Here is a 17,997-nt window from a genome sequence, read left to right on the forward strand (position 1 = left end):
TAAATGCAAGTAGTTTCTTTCTATACCATTCTGTTTCTTCGAGCAGGATTTTTAGTTCACTGGGCACCCGCAATCATTGGGCCCGGGAACAGACCCCCGACCCTGATTGGCCCCGACCACGATTTCACCCTGGCTGGCCAATTAACGGCCAGCCAGCGAGAAAGGCACACTGAAAGGCTCAGTGCTGTGGGGTGGGGCGAGAGGAGGGCGAACGCTGAAGTCAGCGCGGGCGTGTGGGAGCACAGAATGAAAACTCCCTGAAGGCAGAGAGCTGCCTCAGGGAGCTGAAGAATTTAAATGGAGAAAATAAAGATTTTAAAAACCGGGAAAAAATGTCCACAAATCAGAATCAGTCACAGGGACATATGGATGATGATAAATTCTGTCCAAACATTTTTTAAAATTAATATCGGAAACCTCATCTCGCCCGTGGATGAGGTTTGCTGAAAAATGCAAAGGCCAGCCTGCTGATTCGCCAGCCTGGCAATGAAAAATCTCAGTTAATTGCTACTTTAATGGCCTTAATAGGCCTCTTAAATGTCGATGGGCGCACTTCCGACTCGTGCGGGCGCGCCTGCCGACGGAAATATTGCGTGAGTGCACCATGGCAGTGGAGCGCCTGCCCAGCAGCTCTGTGCCTCAGGGAGATTATGAAGTGTGCACTCACGCGCATAGGTGAAGGTTGTGCTCGCGCGGCCCGCACAGGCAGCGCTGAGCGCTACTGCTCACGTTTCACGCTGGGCGGGCCTTGATTGGCCCACAGCATGAAATTGCGGTCTGGTGCCGATTGTGGGCGGCTTCCCGACTGCTCCTGCTGAGCCCACCCAACATGGGTGAAATTCTGCCCATAGATAGAACTAAGAAAGATGTTATGCATGTTCTGGGAGTTTGAGCAGCTAGGGGCTAACTTAAAAAGCAGAAGCACAAAGGTAATACTCTCTGGGTTACCATATGAGCCATGAGCAAATTAGCATAGAGTAAATAAGATCAGAGAGTTGAATGCATGGTTCAAAGATTCGTGTGGGAGAAATGGGCTTTAATTTGTGGGGCACTGGCACCAGCACTGGGGAAAACGGAAGCTGTTCCATTGGAATAGGCTTCACCTGAACCATACTTAGAATCTCACAGTGCAGAAGGGGACCATTCAGCCCATCATACCTGTGCTGGCTCTTTAAAAGTGCAATCCAATTAGACCCACTCCCCCTGCTCTCTCCTCATAGCTATTCATTTTTTCCCTGCAGGACCAGTATCCTGGCGAATCAAACTAGGGCTGTAGCAAAGGTTTAAGACTAAATAGTGGGGATTGTGGGAGGGGTGTGGGGGTGGTTGCGGAGGTTCTGGGGAGGGAAAATTTAGAAAGTTAAAAAGAAAGGACAAGGTAATAATGCAGGGTAATGATACTGGTAATGATAACCAGAGTGTGACAGAAAGGAACAGAATGTACAAACATAAGAGGGCACCAGGAAATATGATCAGAGTAGGGAAAAATAGTAAAAAAAAAACAGAATTAAAGGCTCTTTATCTGAATTTTTATGACATAGCAGATGATGTGTGCCAGGCGGACCAAATCCATGAGGGAAACTTGGTTGCGCTATCACAACGGTTTTGCAGTTTGTATTTATTATGAGATGTTTGCACTGAATTCAGAAGTAATAAGTCCACCAAAAATAAACACATTCCTTAGCCTTACTTATCTGGCTGGTTGCAAACAGACTAAGATCCCTTTGAAATCCAAGTATCCCTACATTTATCTAAAAATGCAAATTCCCTTCGTACCTTACATGTTGAGCCAGCATCCATGTTTACTCATTAGCTTGTCAAGCACCTAGCTTTTTTTGATGATTTCAAACTTGCAGTCTATGTGACTCCAAATGGAATTAAATCACACATAGGCCCAACTATACTTACCCCCTTAAGCTGCTTCACAAAAAAACAGAAAAATATTATGAAAATTATTATACTTTTATCACAGAATGCACGCAGTATTTGTAACAAGATAGATGAATTGATGGCAGAGATAGAAAATAATGAGCATGATGTGATTGCTGGGAACTGAATATTCAAGGGTATTTGACATTTTGGAAAGATATGAAGAAAAGAAAAGGAGGTAGGGTAGCTTTGTTAACAAGGGATGAGATCAGCACAGTGTTGATAAATTATCTTGGCTTAGAAGATCAAGATGTAGAATCAGTTTGGGTGGAGCTAAGAAGTAGTAAGGGAAGGATGTCGCTGGTTGGAGTAGTTTAGAGGCCCTCTAATAGCTACTATACTGTAGGACAGAGTATAAATAAAGAAATAATGGAGGCTTGTATGAAATGTACTTCAATAAGTGTGGGTGATTTTAATTCCCATATAGATTGGACAAATGAAATTGGCAAGGATAACCCTGAGGACAAGTTCATAGGGTATATTTGGGTCAGTTTCTTAGAACAATATGTTATGAATCAACCCAGGGAACAGGCTATTTTAGGCTTGGTAATGTGTAATGATCTCTAGTAAAGGACCCTATAGGGAAGAACAATCCTAATGTTACGATTTCCGTTGAGACTAATAACTTTTAAAATAACTTTGAATTTCCAGTTAATATCTGAAAGGACAATATTTCACATTTTAAGACTTTTACTGTACCAAATGACTAAAAGCACTATTGACTAAATACTATCCTTGTGAGTAGCTTATACTTTAAGGCACAGAACAGATCATCCCCTTTTTATTTTAGGCAAAAGTACACTTCACAGTTATACTTTTCACTGTCCTTTTAAGTAGACATTCAATTCTCCTCAAACCAGCCCAAGATGATTCTTAGCTCCCAAGGTTTTACTTCTGTTCTTTTCCCTTCTCAACCTGGAAACTTTGAAATTCAGAACTGTCTTTCACAATGGGTTTTTTCCCCACCAGAGGTTCTTCCTCTACAACAAGATAGGCAAGTCTTCCAGCCTCATTTTAACTTCTCATGAATTTGGCCTTTGCGATTCAAGCGCGAGATCCAACCCACATTCCTGTAGGTGAACCAAAGCATCTTGCTGCCTATAGCTCTCTTCCTCTCCCAAATTTCTAGCAGACTAACCTTGACTGTGGGTTTTCAGGAATATCTTAGACCTTTCCCCTCTCAAAGCCCATCTCCATTGAAACCTGAATCAAATAGCCCTTGTATCCAGGTAGAAGTGCTGATTAGTTATCCTTGAGACCCCAACTCTCTGGATTCCCTGAGTGTCAGAGACTGCTGCTGGATGAGTGATGGGTGTATGGTGCATTATAAGAGACTGGTAGAGTGTTGAGTAGGAGATGTCACTTGAAGGTTATGAAGCCTACTTGTGTCAATGCTGCCAGATCCTCGGGTCCGGATGATAGCACTAACTTCTCTGGCACCTGTTCCCAATCCCTTTGAGGGTCTCCTGGCCACCCATCCGTCTCCCATAGAACCCATGGCCTCTCTCCTCCAGTCTTTTTTTTTTGTTGTTTTTGCAAAAATATACTTTATTCATAAAATATCTTCAATCACATTCCAAACCATTTCAAAAACACCATTACAAGGGTACAATCCAGGTTAAACTTTTACAAAATGTATCACCAGGTGCATCAGTACAAACAATATTACAATCATTTACAGCCTTTCATTTTGAGCTGTACAGCCCGAGGAGCTCTAAACAGTTCCCAGTCTCTCGGTGCGCTGTGGCAGAAAGGTCTTAGACAGCGACCCTTCCCCATTGCGCCTTTGCGGCAGCTGCCCCAAGCTTTAGTGCGTCCCTCAGCACGTAGTCCTGGACTTTGGATTGTGCCAGTCCGCAACAATCGGTCGGGGACAACTCTTTGTGCTGGAAGACCAACAAGTTTCGGGCAGACCAAAGCGCGTCTTTCACCGAGTTGATGATCCTCCAGCTGCAGTTGATGTTTGTCTCGGTGTGTGTCCCTGGGAACAGCCCGTAGAGCACAGAGTCCTGTGTCACAGAACTGCTCGGGATGAACCTCGACAGCAACCACTGCATCTCTCTCCAGACTTTCTTTGCAAAGGCACAATCCACAAGGAGATGACCAACGGTCTCTTCCCCACCACAGCCACCTCGAGGGCAACGTGCAGAGGGGGTGAGACTCCTGGCGTGTAGGAAGGATCTGACGGGGAGGGCCTTTCTCACCACCAGCCAAGCTACGTCTTGGTGCTTGTTGGAAAGTTCTGGTGATGAGGCATTCTGCCAAATGACTTTGACAGTCTGCTCGGGGAACCGTCCCACAGGGTCCACCCTCTCCTTTTCCCTCAGGGCCTCTAGGACGTTACGTGCTGACCACTGCCTGCTGGACTTGTGGTCAAAGGTGTTTTTCTGCATAAATTTTTCCACGAGGGACAGGTGGTACGGCACGGTCCAACTACTTGGAGCGTTCCGCGGTAGCGTGGCCAGACCCATCCTTCGCAACACCGGGGACAGGTAGAACCTCAGCACGTAGTGACACTTGGTGTTTGCGTACTGAGGATCTACGCACCGCTTGATGCAGCCACACATAAAGGTGGCCATCAGTATGAGGGCGATGTTGGGCACGTTTTTTCCCCCTTTATCTAGAGGCCTGTACATCGCGTCCCTGCGGACACGATCCATTTTCGACCTCCAGATAAAGCGGAAGATGGCTCGAGTGATCGCCATCGCGCAGGAGTCTGGAATGGGCCAGACCTGCGCCACGTACAGCAACAGCGAGAGTGCCTCACACCTGATGACCAGGTTCTTACCCGCAATGGAGAGGGAGCGTCTGTCTCCATCGCTAATACCTGCAGTGCCATGTTCCATCCTCCTTGTTTACCATTGTAGCAAGGGTATTGAACAGCAGCCTCCTGTAATTTAGTGCAGCTTGCCATTAAAACTGCCTTTATGAACAGAAGACCGGACACAACACGTGTTATTAGCCACGGCTCGGCTCCCATCTGAGAGCGGAAGCAGCAAGGCCATGCTCAGCCCTTTGCAACAGTCATGTAAATGAGGTGACAGCATGGAATTTGCATGTTGTCCACTTCCACCAGAACTGGTGCAGACAGGTCACGAATCACAACACCCATACCTCTTCATTATCTCACTGAACTTTGCCTTTACCAGTCCAGCACTTTTGACTTTGATTCTTCATTATCCCTTTTTATCCTTACATTGAACTTAACTGTGTTGTTGCTGTCTCTCCCACTCTCACATCAGTTACTTAACCCACTGCATTTCCTTGAACGAAGGTACTACTTCAATCCTTGTTGGATTAGGAAAATAGTGATCTCGAAACTAGTCCTGGATGCAAACACCATTCCCCACTACATGCAGTAACTTAATTCCAGTTTATCTTGGGATAGTTAATCCTGGAAATTGCCATGACAATTCCAAACAAATCTAAACAATTTATGGGCAGTTTACTGAACTTATTGAGAAAAGCCTCATTGTTCTAATATTACCAGCAAGTAATCAACATTTTAGTACTTTTGTTCATGCATGTAAGAAGAAGCTTAGAATTTTAAAAACCTGCATATGCCATAAATTTGTCCTGCTGTTATGAAGAGCTAGTTTTATTCCAGTCAGTTCATGTAGTTAAATAAGATTACACTGACAAATGTAGGAAAACTGAAAATGAAACATTTTTCATGTATATAAACACAATGTTAAATGCCAATCTACAGATGCTGTGACTGATTTAGCTGCACACCCTGATTACTATGCTAATCTGGTGGATGAATCTATGGGCAAATGTTGCATGGCAACTGAGGAAATTGAACGTGATCTGCATCGTTCCCTGCCTGAACACCCAGCATTTCAGAGTGACACTGGCATTGCAGCATTAAGGAGAGTACTGACAGCATACGCATACAGAAACCCTAAAATAGGCTATTGCCAGGTAAAAACTGTTCAAAATTATTTGCTTGAATTAAATGTGAAAATTAAAACCCATTTACTAGCTCGGCAAGATGATTGGAATATGATGGAAATGAACTAAACCTTCTCAAAAATAGATTTCAACCAATTGCTTTTTTAAAAAAAAACTTGGAATCTTACAGTTTGAAAATTCTTTTACATTCAACTTTATCAACAAATGATTTCAAATGTGGTATGAGAGCTGTGGTAGATAATATGGGGGTAGTGTTGTCTTTTAGTTAGAACAATTTGTTTGTAATGTATGAAACTAGTTCTACAGTTTGTAATTGACGTTTTTTTGTAAGTTAATAAGCCATCAAATCACCCAGCCCATTGTATTGCTGTGTATGTCTGAAATGGATGAAGAATTTCCACATATCAGACCAATTTAATGACGCATAACAGATTTTGCCATATGGACAGAGGCTGAGCATTCAGCAGATACATTTGTCTTAGCTTGGCAGTCCATTTGATGTCCTTTATCTTCAATAATACCTCATTAAAGTGCCACTTAGTTCATGTAAGATCAGATCACTATTATGCCTCTAAATTACATATTTTCTTTCCTCTATGCCCACAGTCAATGAATATTCTGACCTCTGTGTTATTACTCTATGCAAAGGAGGAAGAAGCCTTTTGGCTACTAGTTGCTGTCTGTGAGAAAATGCTCCCAGATTACTTCAACCGCAGAGTTATTGGTAAATGTTTGTTTGGCAACAATCAACTTTAAATTTAAAAATATATTCAAATGCTTGGTCTGTTGTCTTTGAACATCTCTACCCCTGCAATCCATAGCTGCATTTTCCCCATGATTTTAGTTTGGCTAAAATTGCTATTTAATTGTGGCTCAGGCGAATGTTGTGAGTATGCGTCCCAGGCAGGAAGTTCTGATATGGGTGTTTGGATTTACTCTTAGAGATCAGTATTGGGGCTGTCTTGCTAGAACTCCAAATTCATAATTATATTTGGATTAATTTAATCAAAGAAGTCACAGAAATCCCAGTGACTTAAAAATCTTAGTGCACACATTATCTCGGGAAGAAAATAAACAAGATTGTACTACGTTTAGCAAAATAAATGACTTGTCTCCTGTAGCAAGAAATCCTGTGTTAGTCTATAGATGTTGAATGGCATTCAGCTCTATTTAAATATGTATAATCTATAACAAAACACCATCTGCAAAGAAATCCTGTCAACATTTCCCATATTTAAATTCCTATGTCTACATTTATATGAGGAACTGTCAGTGTATGTTTGTTGCGCTGTAATTACACTTCCCTTCCTGCCATGGTGCCTATCCATTTTGCATCTTCCAGCTCTTCAGTCTCTATTGCAAAGAAACATCTATGCTCCAAACAACCCTACTGCATTCCAAATTGCTGTAACTTTTAGCTATTGGACTAAATATAACAAAACATCATATAAAACTAGGAACAAAGTGTCCTTAAAATTGACATTAAATTAGGACAACAGATTCTGTCTTCGGCCCTCCAATCCCACTTCAGCATCAAAAACACTAATCAATTTCCCATTATGTTTTCAATGGGTGTACGTATTGCCATTGCCCCATCACAATTCATTTCTCTTATATCCTAACACCAGTCGCCCTATTCTAGCAACTAGTATGTATGTTTTATCTAAATATAGAACTCTTCCATTAACATTGCATTTTGTTCGAGTTCATTGAACAGTATCATCTTTGAGGAATTATTTATTGTTGGAAAGATTGTAATTTTATTTAATGTTCTCAAGGTTGTGATCTGCCAGTATTATTGCTATTTATAAACCACTTTCCGTTACAATCCAGAGTGCCTGTGCACCATTAGAATCCCAGATATTACAATAATCTAATGCCTGTAAACAGTGGGGACACAAACCTCTGAGCCAAAAAGCCTCTGAGTCAAGTGTGCCAGTCACTAATTTGCATAAGATAGTTTTAATTGCTTATTGATTGGCCAGTGGGTGAAGGGTCACATTGTGACCAGATAGATGAGTTTAACTCATTTTGTTTCTCTTGTTAGCAAGTCACAGAGCATCATCGATCTTCCTCTGCCATCTGACATCTAAAAAAAGTAGATGGATAGCTCTGGAATCGTACTGTTAACATGCATCATGATGGGCATCATGTTTGTCAATAGACATAAATGACAGACTGGATTTTTAGTATAATAAAAGCAAAATACTGCGGATGCTGGAAACCTGAAACAAAAACAAAAATTGCTGGAAAAACTCAGCAGGTCTGACAGCATCTGTGGAGAGGAAGACAGGGTTAACGTTTCGAGTCCATATGACTCTTCTTAAGAACTCAAAATGGTTCAGAACAGTTCTGAAGAAGTCATACGGACTTGAAACGTTAATTCTGTCTTTCTCTCCACAGATGCTGTCAAACCTGCTGGATTATTAGCATGCTGTTAATGTAAAAAAAATGTAGGGAACATGACTTTAAGTGCCCATCATTGTTTTTGTCACAGCAAGATTGCTAGTGTAGACAGTTTGTACTTGTAGTTTTTCAATCCAGTTGTGCTTTCCTATTGTGCCATTCACCTTATTATATCCAATGTTTTCCAGGTGCTCAGGTAGATCAAGCTGTGTTTGAAGAACTTATTAAAGAGCATTTGCCAGAGCTGGCTGAACATGTGACAGATTTGTCTTGTTTAGCATCCATTTCCCTCTCCTGGTTCCTGACTCTGTTCCTTAGTATTATACCCCTTGAGAGTGCACTAAATGTTGTTGACTGTTTCTTCTATGATGGAATAAGGGTGATCTTCCAGGTGGGCATGACTATACTAGACGCCAACACACAAGAGTTGTGTAGCTGCACAGACGATGGGCAAGCCTTGATAATCCTTAGCAGGTGTAGTGAATTTGTTCTTGATAAACTGTAACATTTTCTTTGGTTTAATTTTGAAAATGAAAAAAAAATACAATGCTGGAGCACAAATTAATTCATGAAGTAAAACGAATCTCTTCTTGCAGGTTTCTTGATCATATCACAAACAAAGAGAGTCCTTTGCTTCAAATTGCTCAGCAACATGTCTTTAGTGATGATAAAGAACCTGTTCAGCAAATGGAAATATCTGATCTAATAAGAGACTCATATGAGGTGAACTGTTTGTGTTTTGTAATGGTCTGATAAGCTTGGGAAAGCTACAATATTTAATAAACCACAGTGAAATGATGTCTAAAGGAATAATGGCAAAGCTGTTTGAGGCCAGTTAGCCAAGTATATCCTTCCAAGTGCAGCCTTCCTGCCTCATGCATGTTTAATAAAATAATTGATGCAGGCAATGACTCTGGGATGGCATAAGAGAAAGAGTAGCCTATGCTAAACATGCATCAAATATATTCACACCTGTGAAGACATTGAGTAAATACATATTCATAAGATCATAAGGAATTGGAGTAGGAGTAGGCCAGTCAGCCCTTTGAGCCTGCTCCACCATTCAATAAGATCATGGCTGATCTGATTGTGACCTTAACTCCACTTTGTTGTCTGCCCCTCTCCCTCCCCCCATAACTCTTTACTCCCTTGTAGATCAAAAATTTGTCTAGCTCAGCCTTGAATAACGTTCAATGACCCAGCCTCCACTGCTCCCTGGGGAAAAGCATTCCAAAGATTAAAGACATGCTGAAAGAAAAAAATCCTCCTTATCTCCAACTCAATTAGAAGACCCCTTATTTTTAAACTGTGGCCCCTAGTTCCAGATTCCCCCACAAGGGGAAACACCCTCTCAGCATCTGCACTGTCAAGTCCACTCAGGATCTTATATGTTTTAATAAGATCACCTCATTCTTCTAACTCCAGTGAGTATAGGCCCAACTTGCTCAACCTTTCCTCAGAAGACAACCCCTTCATCCCAGGAATCAACCTAGTGAACCTTCCTTGAGTTACTTCCAATGCAAATGTATCCCTCATTAAGTAAGGTGACCAAAACTTTTATACTTACCCTACTTTTATACTGCACCCCTTTTCAATGAAGGCCAACACTTCAATTGCCTTTCTAATTGCTTGCAGTACAGTACCTGCATGCTAACTTTTTGTGAATCATGTATGAGGACACCCAGATCCCTCTGTACCGGACCATTCTGCAGTCTCTCTCCAATTAAATAATATTCTGCTTTGCTATTCTTCCTACCAAAGTGACAACCTCACATTTTCCCACATTATACTCCAAGTGCTAAATTTTTGCCCACTCACTTAACTTATCTATATCCCTTCAAACACTCTTTGTATCCTCTTCATAACTTGCTTTCCTACCTACCTTTGTATCATCAGCAAATTTGGCATTGCATCAGCATTTCTACTGTACTGATCTCATCCTTTATTAACAGAGCTACCCACCTCCCTTTCCTTTCCTTCCTGTCCTTCCAAAATGTCAAATACCCATGAATATTCAGGTCTTAGCCATTGTCACCTTGAAACCATGGACGGGATTTTATGGCCCTGCCTGGTGCCAGGATCGTCCGGTCCCACCGAAGGTCAATGTACTTTTGGCTGCGCCACCGCATTGCCCGTGGTGGCTCCCTCCATGGTGGGGCTGGAAAATCCAGCCCATGTCTCTGTAATGGCTTTCATATCATACCCATTTATTTCTATTTGTGCTATCAAGTCATCCATGTTGCATGCATTCAGATAAAGAGCCTTTAATTATGTCTCTTTTACCGTTTTTCCCTACTCTGACCCTTTTTACTGATGTACTCTTATGCTAACGCTCTCCCTTCCTGTCACACTCGGGTTATCATTACCTGTATTGCTAGTCTCCGCTATTGCCTTGTTCTTTCTCTTTAACTTTCCAGATCCCCCTTCATGTGAATCCTCTGTCCCCCCCACTATTTAGTTTAAAACCCTTTCTACAGCCCGAGTTATATGATTCACCAGGATACTGGTCCCAGCGCGGTACAGTTGAAGGCCATCCCAACGGTACAGTTTCCTCTTTGCCCAGTAGTGATGCCAGTGCCCCAAGAATCAAAGCCATTTCTCCCACACCAATCTATGAGGCAGGCATTCAACTGTCTGATCTTATTTACGTGATGCCAATTTGGTGGTAGCTCAGGTAGTAACCCAGAGATTGTTACCTTTGTGGTTTAGCCCCTAGCTATTCACATTCTCAGCAGAACCTCTTTCTTAGTCCTGCCTATGTCATTGGTGACCACGACAATTGGATCCTTCCTCTTCAACTCCAAGGGCAGAAATTTTCGCTCGGCGGGCAGGTGCTCACCCAATCCACTTGAGCGTGAAATGACATGCGTTGACGTTGCCCAAGCGTGCCGACGTCAACGCACAGTCACGTGATAGTTCAATCGGGTATGCGCTAGAGCCAGCAGTGTGCCCACCGACAATTAAAATTAACATAGGTTGTTCGGGCAGTGAAAACTTTAACAGTTGACGGGCAGGTGAAAAGGCCAAGCGGCCTTTGCACCTTTTTGGAAACCTCATCCACGGGCGGGCTGAGGTTTCCAAAAGCAAATAAAAATAAAATAATTTTTCATTAGTAACATGTCCCTGCTCATGTGACAGAGTCACCTGAGGGAACATGTTTTATTACATTTTTATTTTTTTATATATCTTTTCATCTCCCTGAGGCAGCTCTGTGCCTCAGGAAGATTATGCAGCGCTCGCCCACATGCATGCGCGGAGTTTGCGCTCAGCCCGCTCATATTCTCCCATCACCCCCCCCAACCCCCACCCCGGGTCTCCTGCACAGGCAGTGCTCAGTGCTGCCGCTCACATTTCATGCTGGGCAAGCCTTAATTGGCCTTAATCACGGTGCGGTGCCAATCACGTCGAGCGCAAAATTATGGCCCAAGTTCCTTTCCAGTCTGCATAAGCCGTAGCACCAGGCAGGCAACACAGCATTATATACTACAGCTGCATGCAATACATCACCTGCCCTGCCATCTTTGTGTTTTATTTAGCTAATTGGGTTTCAAGTTCAGGCATATCACTCAATGATTCTCTACAATTATATTTGTAGTAACTTGCTGTTACTCCATGTGATATCAAGAAACGGTTGAAGGCACTGGATAGTGCAAAGGCTATGGACCCTGACAATATTCCAGCAATGGTACTGAAGACTCGTGCTCCAGAACTTGCTGTGCCCCCTAGCCAAGCTGTTCCAGTACAGCTACAACACTGGCATCTACCTGGCAATGTGGAAATTTGCCCAGGTATGTCCTGTACACAAAAAGCAGGACAAATCCAACCTGGTCAATTACCATCCCATCAGTCTATTCTCCATCATCAGTAAAGTAATCGAAGGGGTCATCAACAGTGCTATCAAGTGGCACTTGCTTAGCAACAACCTGCTCACTGATGCCCAGTTTGGATTCTGCCAGGGTCACTCAGCTTCTGACCTCATTACAGCCTTGGTTCAAACATGGACAAAAGAATTGAAGTCCTGAGGTGAGGTGAGAGTGACGACACCAGGGCAGCATTTGACTGAGTGTGGCATCAAGGAGCCCTAGCAAAACTGAAGTCAATGGGAATCAGGGGGAAAGCTCTCGACTGGTTGGAGTCATGCCTAGCACAAAGGAAGATGGTTGTGGTTGTTGGCGGTCAATTATCTCATTTCCTCAGGGTACTGTCCTCAGCTCAACCATCTTCAGCTGCTTCATCACTGACCTTCTTTCTATCTTAAGGTCAGAAGTTGGGATGTTCGCTAATGACTGCACGATGTTCAGCACCATTCGCAACTCCTCAGATACTGAAGCAGTCCATGTCCAAATGCAGCAAGACCTGGACAATATCCAGCCTTGGGCTGATGAGTGGCAAGTAACATTCGCGCCACACAAGTGCCAGCAATGACCATGTCCAACAAGAGAAAATCTAACCATCACCCCTTGACATTCAATGGCATTACCATCACTGAATCCCCCACTATCAACATCCTAGGCATTACCTTTGACCAGAAACTGAACTGGACTAGCCATATAAATACTGTGGCTACAAGAGCAGGTCAGAGGCTAGGAATCCTGCAGCGAGTAACTCACCTCATGACTACCCAAAGCCTGTGTAACATCTACAAGGCACAAGTCAGGAATATGATGGAATACTCTCCACTTGCCTGGATGAGTGCAACTCCAACAACACTCAAGAAGCTTGACACCATCCAGGACAAAGCAACCCGCTTGATTGGCACCACATCCACATTCACTCCCTCCACCACCAACGAACAGTAGCAGCAGTGTGTACCATCTACAAGGTGCACTGCAGGAATTCACCAAGGCTCTTTCAACAGCACCTTCCAAACGCACTACCACTACCACCTAGAAGGACAAGGGCAGCAGATACGTGGGAATACCACCACCTGGAAGTTCCCCTCCAAGTCACTCTCCGCCCTGACTTGGAAATATATTGCCATTCCTTCACTGTCGTTGGGTCAAATTCCTGGAACTCCCTTCCTAATAGCACATTGGGTGTACCTACACCACATGGACTGCAGCGGTTCAAGAAGGCAGCTCACCACCATCTCAAGACCAACTAGAGATGGGCAATAAATGCTGGCCTAGCCAGCGATGCCCACATCCCATAAATAAATGAAAAGAAAACTAGTTTAACTTGTTACACTGTAAATTTAATAAAATATTTACATCTCCTCTATACTAGTTTAAAACTCAGCAACCAATCACCTACCTGCTCATCTAAGTAATAAGTTTGTTAATTTTTTTTGTGCTCATCAAGGTGAAGGATGTTAATGCTGGAGAATAGGGCTCTTCCTCTTTCAGGCACCCAGTGTCAACCCATAGCATTCGCATTGGTCAGCGATAATGTATCCAAATGCAGAGTAATATTCCTTGTACTCTGGCCCAACAACATGCTGCAGGTCCAACCTCAAAAGAACACTCCCTATTGCATTGATGTTTCCTTTTTCTATTCCCCATATCAGCCATCCTGTGGCCTTTTGAGTGAGGTTGACAATTGGTGGAAACTGAGAGCTGGATTCCAATTTTTCAAGTTCCTTTTCACAATGGACCAATGCACCAACTCAGACTTTCATCCAGGCTGAATCTGAATTGAAACTCCAGAAGTGAAAGGCCTGTGCCTTAACCCATTGTAGAATCTAATTCCAGATGTGTTGAGTCTGCATTCTATTTGTGTACCTGTACTACTTTATTAAGACCATGAAAATGTTGCATTTTAACAGCGGGCCAGTTGAAGGCTAGTAATGTTTCACGTTAACATCCTAGCTAGATTCTCGCTAAAATGCACTGTGGTAGAAGTATAATACAACCAATACAAGCCAATATGTGCTGATACTTTTGGTTCATAAATTGAACCTACTACAGCAGGCAGTTAGTACAAAATTCAATTTGTAATACTATCATTAGATCACAGATTGGTTTTGTCCTGGCTCACTTGTTATACGTATTCTTTATAATACCAGTTTACATCTTTAATTTGTGTAATACATTTTTATGCAAATATGGAAGTGGCGATCAAATTTGGATTGGAGAATGATTTTGAATTCTGGGTTCCCAGCAGTAGCTAAGTGCATCTAAGATAATATGAAAGACAACATTGGTGAATGATGTTTCTATTCTATTTCTTTCTCTTTCCACCTTTCTCAGTATTTTGTGTGGAAGTTCATGCCTATCAGGCAACCACTTCTTAGTGAAATGTTTATGGTTACATAGTCTTCCACGACTAGTGTTAACAACATTTTCAGATTAGTTAATGGTATGTCTGCTTTTTCTACAGCCTTGGGACCAATGCCTTGTTACAATGGGTCTTGGAGGATTTTAAAAATAAATGTTGACATTAATTTTCCATTTTGTACTGTTTTAACTATATGACTATTATTGAATCCTCAACAAACTACAATAAAAATTGCTGGTATCTAAAACTTCAGCTTAGCACTAAAACAGCACCGACCGTGTAGTTGAATTTGACTATTAACTTTCTTGATCACGTAGAATGGGGTAGTTCAGTTGGTTGCTGGTAATTGTGGACCTGGGACATTTGGTTTCAGCACAGTGCAATTAGAAAGCTGACCAAGTGTATGTCTGACTTCTGCAGCTTCTCTTCCTTTTTATCGCCCCCTGCCCACTTGCATTGATCATGAAAGAGATTCTACATTGTACTGCATGTTAAGTTCTTCTGAATCTGTTTTTATTGCACATTCAGAAATTTGGAGATCTTCATGTAGGACAAATCGAGCTAATGCGTTGCAGACACAGAATACGAGTGCTGCAGAACTTGGAGGATACTACTAAACAAAACGTGGTAAGTTTACAGAACGAATTAGTGTGATTTAAAGAGAAAAAGAACCAAAGGGTTTTTTTTTGTTCACACCAGTGATGATAGCTATTTAATACATTAATCATGCAAGTCATTACAAAAAGCAGGGCAAATCTAATCCAGCCAATCACTGCCTCATCGTCTACACGCGATCATCAGCAAAGTAATGGAAGGTATCATTGAGAATGCTATCAACTGACACTTATATAGCAATAACCTGCTCACTGATGCTCAGTTTGGATTCTGTCAGGACCACTCGGCACCTGACCTCATTGCAGCTTTGGTCCAAGTATGAACAAGAGATGAGGTGAGATTGACTGCTTTTTCCATCAAGGTAACATTTGATGGGAATGTGGCATCAAGGAGTCCTAGCAAAATTGAAGCCAATGGGAAACGGTGGATGGGGGTGGGGGCGGTCGGGGGAATATCTTCACTTTTGGAGTCATACCTAGCACAAAGGAAGATGATTGTTGGAGGCCAATCATCTCAGCCCCAGGACATCACTGCAAGAGTTCCTCAGTAATATCCTAGGCCCAACCATCTTCAGCTGCTTCATCAGTGACCTTCCCTCCATCATAAAGTCAGAAGTGGGGATGTTCTTTGATTGATTGCAGTGTTCAGTACTGTTTGTGACTCCTCAGATACTCAAGCAGTCCAAGTCCATATGCTGCAAGATCTGAACAACATTCAGGCAAAAACATAAATGGCAAGCAACACACAAGTGCCAGGCAATGACCATCTCCAACAAGAGAGAATCTAACCATCACCCCATGACATTCAATGACGTTACCATCACTGAATGCCCCACCACCAACATCCTGGGAGTTACCATTGACCGGAAACTAAACTAGACCAGCCATATAAATACTGTGGCTACAAGAGTAGATCAGAGACTGGGAATTCTGCAGCAAGTAACTCACCTCCTGACTCCCCAGAGCCTGTCCATCATCTTCACGGCACAAGTCAGCAGTGTTGTGGAATACTTTCCACTTGACTAAATCAGTGCAACTCCGACGACACTCAAGAAACTTGATACCATCCAAAGCAGCCTGTTTGATCAGTACCCCATCCATCATTTTAAACATTCACTCCCTCTAGAACTGGTGCACAGTGGCGGCAGTGTGTCAAATATACAAGGTGCACTGTTGCAACTTGCCAAGACTCCTTCAACAGTGCCTTTCAAATCCACGGCCTCCACCCCTTAGAAGGACAAGGGCAGCAGGTGCATGGGAAATGCCACCATCTGCAAGTTCCAATCCAAGCCACATGCCATCCTGACTTGGGTGTATATCACTGCTCCTTGACTGTTGCTGAGTCAAAATTCTGGTACTCCCTAACAGCATTGTAGGTGTATCTACTGTAGATGGACTCAGCGGTTCATGACGACAACTCACCACCATCTTCTCAAGGGCAATTGGGAATGGGCAACAAATGCTGGCCTTGCCAGTGATGCCCACATCCCATGACAAAAGAAAAAAGAAGTGTATATTTCCATACATGAAATTATTTGATGAAATTACAACTATTTTCAAATGGTGCCTAAAGAAAAAATGCTTAAATTGTGAGTCCACCCATTTGTTGTTCCTGATTAAAGTACATTGTAATCAAATTTTTTGTCATATCAAAAAAATCATCTCGCGCAAGGGTTAATTATAGATAGTAACCAAAATTTTAATTTAACAATTTTAGCAGGTTTATTTTTCAGCCAACATACTTTTATTTCTGGATGGAAGAAACTGTCAATTTCACTTTGAATTTAAATGGTAACATTGTACCTTGGACAGAGTTGATGATCTAATTGTAGTGCCATGTATGATACTGAAGAAAGATCTGTCACTTTCATTCTTGTACGTTCAAAACTACAGAGCCCAGCTATTAACTTTTAGATTTAAAAGTTTCATCATTCTGTGATGCAAACTCAACCCAATTTTGAAATAATGTAATAGACATTGTAATTCACAATATTGTTATGTACTAATGACAAGGTCTTTTTCACCTAAATTCATATGTGCTTATATAGACATTGCCACCAATCACATAGCCAAGGAAAACTCAATGTAATCTATAAGTCAATGCTATTAGTAAAATACATAACTGTACAGTTCAATAAATGGTATGGAACTTTAAACAAAATGTCAAAAACAGATTGTGACCACGGAATTATTAATGTTGATCAGTGTCCTAAATATAATCTTTTTAAATATTTGTGGCATATTGAAACTTTAATAATCAGTTGATAATTTGTTTTGAAATACCCTTTCCAACAGTATTGCTGATACTTGAGAAAATGGCCACTAACCAGTGCCTTGTTGCTCTTGTGACAAACATTAAAGATACTAGTGCAGCCCATTTGAAGATTCCAATAATGAGAATGTGTAATAGTCAAACTACCTGGTAAAAACAAAGTATCTTTATTGATGGGATGCAGTGAAGCTACTAATATGTTTATAAGCAAAATGAATTATTCATAGTAGAAATTTGGCCAAGCAGAAATTAATGGATCTGGAGAAGGAAGGATCACACATTCATAAATCAAACTATTTTTGTTATATTTAAAAGTACTTTTCAATATTGTAAGCAGATTTGTAGTTCAGATATGAACACTTTAATATGACAAACACTCATGATTAATCACTTTGTTTCTATCCCAGATAAATCTAGTCTCCCTGGATAATGTAAACAAATACTGATGATGTTGGAACACACAAAGGAAAGCTTAATAACAGGATATACAAAATTGGTGATTAATAGACCTAAACAAAATAAGAGAATAAAAGTAACAGAATAAAACAGATGAAGAGCCTGAGCCTTTGCGTTTTGTAAACATTCTAAAAGTTTCTCATTGATTTGGAAATTGCTTAGCTTCTCAGCTAACAGAAAATCATGGGG

The 17,997-nt window shown here is 41.8% G+C and overlaps 1 protein-coding gene across 2 annotated transcripts in view; it reads left to right on the forward strand.

Moving 5' to 3' along the window:
* Nucleotides 1-17,997, forward strand: part of tbc1d8 (TBC1 domain family member 8) — a 111,522-nt gene that overhangs the window by 85,230 nt on the left and 8,295 nt on the right. For both annotated transcript variants that reach the window (XM_078545634.1, XM_078545635.1), the window contains exons 10-14: nucleotides 5,639-5,853; nucleotides 6,451-6,568; nucleotides 8,439-8,724; nucleotides 8,847-8,973; nucleotides 14,995-15,093. In XM_078545634.1, the coding sequence (XP_078401760.1) occupies nucleotides 5,639-5,853; nucleotides 6,451-6,568; nucleotides 8,439-8,724; nucleotides 8,847-8,973; nucleotides 14,995-15,093 (845 nt within the window). The remainder of the gene's footprint in view (nucleotides 1-5,638; nucleotides 5,854-6,450; nucleotides 6,569-8,438; nucleotides 8,725-8,846; nucleotides 8,974-14,994; nucleotides 15,094-17,997) is intronic.

Source organism: Cetorhinus maximus, chromosome 7 (genome assembly GCF_964194155.1).
Source record: "Cetorhinus maximus chromosome 7, sCetMax3.hap1.1, whole genome shotgun sequence".
In the NCBI taxonomy this organism is placed as follows: Eukaryota; Metazoa; Chordata; class Chondrichthyes; order Lamniformes; family Cetorhinidae; genus Cetorhinus; species Cetorhinus maximus.